This window comes from Apis dorsata, unplaced genomic scaffold, assembly GCF_000469605.1.
Source record: "Apis dorsata unplaced genomic scaffold, Apis dorsata 1.3 scaffold_626, whole genome shotgun sequence".
NCBI lineage: Eukaryota > Metazoa > Arthropoda > Insecta > Hymenoptera > Apidae > Apis > Apis dorsata.
In genome coordinates, this window is record NW_006263821.1 from 1 (window position 1) to 7,469 (window position 7,469).

Consider the following 7,469-nt stretch of genomic DNA (forward strand, 5'->3'; position numbering starts at 1 on the left):
AAAAAAAAAAAAAAAAAAAAAAATCTTCGTTACATTGTAACTACGAAATATTAAACACAGTTCTCAGCGTGCCATTTGTTCCAATAAAATACAAGAAATCAGCTCGTCGCCCTATATCCAAGCTTCAAAATACAAAATTCACATTGAAATAGATCTCTCTACATCGCTGTTCGAGAATAAGGATCAGGTCTCCTCTAACCCTGCGTTAGACTCGATGCGAAATTCTTCTTGTATCTCGATCAAACTTTTCCCGGTGTTGTCTTTGACCACGATGGCGCAGAATAAAGCGATCAGCCAGCATATGGCCGCGGAGAGCCACATAACTTTAGTGCTGCCCAGGGAAATGATCATCTCGTCGAAAGTCAGGGTGCCCATCATCGAGATCAGCCATCCGAACGCGACCGCCATCGAGACGACCGAGGTCTTCAGCTCTTCCGGAAGCGTGTCCCCTAACAAAGACCAGGAAATTGGCCCGAGACCTAGGTTGAACGCGGCGAAGATCAGAGTGATCCAAGTGGGCGACATCCAGAAGTAGATGTCGTCGTATTCGGGGTCGCTGTCGCGTAAACTGAAGAACCAACCTGGAACAGATGAAACGGAACATGAAGGAAAATTCTATTTATATATTGTTGTGTTATTATTCCTTTTTAGAGGAATGTTATTGGATGGTTGTTTGATGGATGGTATCGGGTTCGAGATGGCGAAGAGCGTTTCTTTTTTGAACAAATTGATCTTGAGTCATCGTTTGTTTGATTATGCCGATGATGTCGGTCGATGTGCTGAAATTTGGAATAATATTCGTTTTACAAATATCTGATTTGGAGTTTGAACGGTATTGAATTGATCGATCAATTGATAAAAATTGGTCGGTTTTTGAAAATGTTTGATAAAATTCTCCAAGGAAAATTTTACGTTGAAATTATACAATATCTATAATTGTGGATCGTGGATATTTATGCTTTTATGTAAAATGCGGATGCATCTGAAAGAAAATGGAGAAAAATATTCAAAGTATAGGGCGTATTTATAACGTTCGAGAAATAAAGAAAGTTCTCTATTTAAATTTAATTTTTTTCAATTTTGCATAAAAATCCGCAGTTCGATCATAAATATTATTTGCGTTACGAATTCATTCAGAAATATAATTATTTACGTATGTAACACGTAATAAAAGTAATAAATATTATAAAATAGATATTAAAATAGCAAGAAAGCGATTGTTATTCAATGTCAAGCATGAGATATGTTTTTAAATTGCCAACGAATGATCGAACCAATTGATACACGATCTATTTTGATTTCTTAATACTATATGCGCGTGTTCCGGAAGTATTGCAGAAGAGGTCGTATTTTAAGCTGGATTAAAGCCAGCATCGCAGATATGCTCATCGAACAAATCATTTTTCTCTATCAGTTAACAAATACAACAAAATATTATACGATATTTACACAATTTACATTTATAACACGTAGATATGCAATCCGTGTAAATTATAAAAATACGTGATATATCGAAATATAAATTACAAAATTTTTATACTTGTTAATTTTAATTAATTCCGAAAGTATAATAATTATACGTAGAAACAAATTAATAACAATATGTAAAATCACGTTTTAAAAATGATTATAAATTCAAAATTACACTTATATTTCTCAATCGTCATCGAGAAACTGGTGAAACGAAATATTCCGTTCGATAATGATTTTTCCACGTTTAAATTTGACTGAAAAATCATCTCGCTGGAAAACTATGAAATACATTATTTCGAATTAAAAAATTAATACGAAATAAATAAAATAAGAACGCAAGGAATGCTTGGTCCGAGAAATTTGCCGTTGCAACATTTATTTGATAAAATGGTTTACCTAGCAATATGAGGAACAATCCCATGAAAAGGGAAGAGACGGTGAGGAGAATTCGACGTCCAAGTACGTCGACCAGGAACGCGGCCAAGAGACATACTAATATTTGAACGGCGCCGACGACCAGCGTCTGTTCGCTTCCGGTCAGTTCACCGGAACCAGTGGTTTCGAAGAGCATCAGGGCGTAGAAAATCATCATGTTGACGCCGCACAAATGTTGGCCCAAGATTATTCCGAAACACGTCGCCATTGACCGCAGTATTCGACGATTTTTTAACAATCGTAGGCTGAACTGATGTCGAAACAATTTAATTATCATAATTCTCATCCAAATCTAAATTTTACACTAAATAACTATCAATATCGTTTTTCTTAACGTGCCTTATTCATAATTTTGAATAAGAAAAAAATATTTCTGACAAATTTCTACCTTAATAATCGATACGTCAAAAATATATTTTTATTATTAATCCTTTAACTTCAGAGTGCTCAGAAATATATCACAATTGAAATAAATGAAATAAGCACGTGTAATGGAACGTCCATAAGTGTTGTTGTAGTCAAAAGGTTAACAGTTTCTTTTCTTAACAACGAGACTATCGTATTCCATAGAAGGAGAAAATCGATTTTTCGTACCTTTTTCGAATGAGCGAGAACGAGACGCTTCGTTTCGTTGATTTCGTGCTGGACATCGTAAGTGTCGCCGCGATACCATCTCAAGGATTTTTCTGCACCGATCTCGTCGTTCCTCGACAAATAGTAGAGCGGACTCTCGGGTAATAATTTTGTCGGGGCGATCGAGAGACACGCGAGGCCACAAATTGCGCTGTACCTTTAAGAGAAAGAATTGATCAGTTTTTCGAAGAAGCTCGTGTCGTATATATAATCTATCTATGATTTAATAAAACGTAGCCACGTGATCGAGGGATAAGCAATCTGTGTAAACGAGTATAATTTCAGATTCGATAAATCAATTAGCCAATAATATTCAACGTTAAATTCGTTGTTTGTTAAATTAATTAAATGCTAATATTTATTAATAAATACGTTGTTCCTATATATTGTATCGATCGATATTGGTTAAGAAAGCGTGGCATGAATAATGCATGTAACAAAATAATTTCGATAATTATTTCTATGTACATTTTCGTTGCAAAATTTCCGGTGTTTGTTAATTACGAACAAACTATTGAAATATATTCGAATGTATTATTTACTGAAATGTTAAATGTATATCAAATTAAAGGATAACAATCGATTGGTATATCGTAACTAGATTTTATAAAATAAAATATTATTATACCATTCGTAATATTCTTGATAATCCTTAAGAAGATTTAGAATAATAAGTTTAATTTGTATTGATTAAAAATTATTGAAAGATAAATTTTGTTTATGGGTAAATAGATTCCAGAGCTCGATGGTGAATTAATTATAAAAGTTAAACTTTCTTTATCATAGATAAATTGTTTATGAAAATTTCAATGATATAAAAATTCATAATATGCAAGAGAATACAAATTATTCAAAGTATCCTTTATATACTTAATAAATAAGTCTCAACCATTTTTGTATACCAACTTTTATATTTATCTGGGCTTTAAAATCGATCCTTTAAAAGTATCTCACGAATATATTAATCCCCCCGTAGTAAACAAATATGAATAAATAATAAGTTTCAATTTATTCCTCTATTTTTGTTAGTCTGTTCCAAACATACAGGATCTATTCCCTTGACGTGGCAAAACTTTTGTTTCCAACGATTTTTCCAGATATTTGCCTATTTGAGAGATATTTAAAATGGGACATTTTGTACACGTGTTTTTCATTCCATTTTAGTTATACAATTTACTTTTTCTTAGCTGTATATAACGCACGAAACAATAATTTACACAAACAACAGCAATTTACAAATAAGATGTATACCTCCATACAGATTTTTGTTCGTCGATTGCATGAGCCACGTAGAAAGCGTACATCACGCCACAGTTGACTAGCAGTTGAAAAAAGGCGAGCAAACGTCCACGGATTTCTTTGCTCGCTATCTCAGCCACGTAAATTGGCGTCAAAACGCAAGATACACCGCCACAGATGCCGCAGATCAATCTTCCAATCAGGAATAACAATACCTAGAAAGAAAAAAATAAAATAAATAAAATCATTGATACAAATTATCATCTCATTTTCGAAATTCAAAATTTGAGATAAAGTTCAAACAATTCTCGAGTATCCTTATTATTTGAGCATTATTTGAATCCTACGAAAAACTGTTTTTTTCTGATTTTCAAGAGAGAATCGCGACGATGAATGGATTAAATATCACGAATATATTGGGTTGTCTGAAAAGCTATCCTCTAAGACCGATATAACGATAGTTATAGAGCCGATACGATTATGGTTATAGGATCGACACGATAACGGTTATGAACCGTATTCGTGGCCACGATTCAATATGGAATGGTTCGTTATTGGTGGTGTAAAATTTCTCTTGAATATTATATCGAATATTTTGAAAATATTTTCAAAAAGAGAGCTTTGTTGCGTCCATTTTAGTTATACAATTTTAAAAATTATTCGGTGAACATAAGCCTCGGTCTGAAATTATCCTGTGGTCCTGTGTTATCTTGCTTCGTTTGTATTTTGTTGTATTTATGAATTATTCTGGTTACAAAGATAAAATACATTAATGAACGTTTATTATCGTAGAAATATTATCGTTGAAAAATTTTTTTTTTTACCATGCTTCGTATGAAAATCTCTCTTTAAAAAATTATCGTATATCTTCTGGAGTGGATCGCATATTTTTAGCTTTTTTCGAATGTTGAAACGATCTTCTCTTTTAAAATTTCGACATTTTTATAAACGCTATAACGAGAAATGGTAAAGTACAGCAATATATGGAAGTGAATTCTAGTTAATCCCTTGGATGATGAACACTCTGACTCAAAATCTTCCTATGTATGATGCACCTATGTTCTTTAGATTTCACATGCAATATTCATTCCTATTTTGCATATAATAAGAGCCTTGCATTATTTCAACGTGCTTTTAATAAAATAAGAAAATCTCATTTCAAATTATGTTTCTAATTCTTGTATAATTATTCTTTAATCGCGCCACCAATAACGAATTATCCTAATTAATTATATAAAAAATAATTCAAAATAATTGTTCTCCTATGATATTTCTTGAAAAAAAAAAGGAAAAGAATTCAAAAGGCTCACCGTCAAAATTTCAATTCGATATCTTATTTTGTTAAGAAAAAATAATATCTTACTTTTATTCTTAAAGAGCTTGTTACATGAATTATCTTTGAATATGATTCTCACCTTCTGACGACGATTGCTGATCATCAAGGTCCACGTAAGGATGAGAACAGGCATCGTCCAGAACAAGATGTTCGTTCTGGATATTCGTCCTACAATGAACGGTATCAGGATCGCCCCTATGCAAATGCCACCGTTTAAAATGCCCCCGATCAGCCCGATTTCAGTCGCAGTGGCATCGACGTAATTCCTCAGCACTATGCTGGCCTTGGAATTCCAACCTAGCGAGATGCCGAGCGCAAAACCGCCGAGGGATGCTAAAATTTCATCAACAAACATGTTTGTCAATCTTCCTTTTCCCCCTTCTCTCTTTCCTCTTCTCTCTCGTTCTCTCTAAACTCTTTCTTTGCCTCTCTTCCTCTTGCCTCTCGTGTCCATTCGTGCTAATTGTTGCTTAATTCAAACTGTGTTAAAATTTTATAATAAAGGGCCCTTAAGACGAAAGTCCGTTTCTTTTTTGCCATTTTTATTTCTCTGGTCTTTTCGTTTTTTTTTTTTTCTTTTCTTTTTTTTCTTTTTCTTTCGATGAGAAGAGAAAAGGGGAAATTGGATGCTGACAAAGAGCACTGTCTGCCCGAGTTTCTTCAACGTGTTTCTCTTTCTGGACACGATTTCCTTTGCCCGAGAAGCGATGTCTAACGAATGTTAGGGTAAACGAAGGTGTACGAGTGAAGGAGAAAAAAATTTAATAGACGGAATTTGATAAATTAGTAAGAAGTGAAAATAAAGGTTTTTTTAAGAAAAATTGTTAATCTTCGATTTTGTTTTCCTCGCTAATATTCTATTCTATCGTGATTCACAGTTGTCTTCTCATATTATATTCTAAATAAAAGTACAGGATTATAAGAGATACGATAACAAGTAATAGAATAATAAGATAAATCAGAATGTAAATGCAAACCACGTATACTATGGATTTAAATAGCATATTGTGAAAAACCTACCAAGAAACCAAGATGAACCTTAATTCTGCAACATAATTTGATCATTTATTCGTATTCTTATTTCTATAATTTATATGAAGATCATATCAAATATGAAATATTACAATTACACGTGAAAATGAAAATATCCGATTCTCCATAAATCCAAAAAAAAAAAAAATATTCGAAAGAAATCGAAAAACCAATATTCCCAATCATTCGAAATTTATATATAAAAAGGAAACGAACAAATATTTAATAATCCAGATAAATTAAAAAAAAACGCATAAAAAAATCATGGATGATTAATGGACTGTAAAATTAATATAAACAGATTCTAATAATTTTAATTCAATTTTCTTACCTTTTTTTCTTTAAACGGAAGATGGACAGATTCTTTTTAATTTGGAAAGAGTTATCGTATCGAGAGATTTTTCAATGCATGAAATATGGAAGGAAGGTTAGCTCACCTACGAAGGCTCCGACGTATTGGTTTAATTTTCGGATCTCGGCCACGTTGTCGTTAATCGATGCGGTGGTCATCGTGTTAAACCAAGGATGTAATTTCCCTTTCGAACAATTTCGCAACGTCGACGATTGGAAAACAAGTCGACTCCACGAAATGGGATCGTAGTCGAATCGAGTTCCGATTTTAACGTGGCAATATCGACTTTGGAGTCAATCGTAAAGTCAATCGTGGTTCGCCGTTCGTTTTGCGTAACAAAACATAATCGCTTTATATCGTTTGATCGAAGATTTTATCCGGTTCGTACACTCACGGCTAAAATCTTTTTTCAAAATAATATCGCGATTCGTTTCTCGCGTTTAACGATATCGCTCTCTTTTCTTTCGCTTTAATAATTTTTCGAGATAATTTTTTTTTTTTTATTTATTAAAAAATACCAGAAGGAAAGATCTAGTGATTTCGATCTTCTTCTTGATTTCGAGCTTGAAATTTGTCACGAACAATGTTTTAAACTAGTTTTTCCTATAATCGTTGTTCACCTTCAGTTTTCCAGATATCGATAAAAATATTTTTACGTGTCGTAGATAATTGTGAAGTTTTAAGGAAGTTAGGTGATCTTGACGATGACTTTTGATATGACCATTCATGTTCGATCGTTAAAATTGTATTATATCAAATTATATGTTATCAAAATATTTTAATTTATTCATGTTCTATTTCATGAATATTTCTGATACAATGTATACACGTAATCATAATTTCGAAAAATTTATCAATACTTGTTAATGATATACTTTGTGAGTAAAATAAAAAGAATATCTCTCAGATATTGTAAACTCAATTTAACATTTGTTCAAGCCATACTAGTTTGTCTATTATGTTTTATTT

General features: G+C 32.5%; 1 protein-coding gene across 1 annotated transcript; it reads right to left on the reverse strand.

Annotated features, from left to right (window-relative positions):
* Positions 1-28: 28 nt before the first annotated feature.
* Positions 29-6,973, reverse strand: LOC102671377 (facilitated trehalose transporter Tret1-like). The gene is made up of 6 exons (XM_006621282.2): positions 6,586-6,973; positions 5,196-5,449; positions 3,793-3,995; positions 2,503-2,698; positions 1,870-2,158; positions 29-581 (listed from the first exon to the last, which is right to left on the reverse strand). The coding sequence occupies exons 1-6, from the start codon at positions 6,656-6,658 to the stop codon at positions 184-186; spliced, it is 1,413 nt and encodes a 470-aa protein (XP_006621345.1). The 5' UTR covers positions 6,659-6,973; the 3' UTR covers positions 29-183.
* Positions 6,974-7,469: the final 496 nt, after the last annotated feature.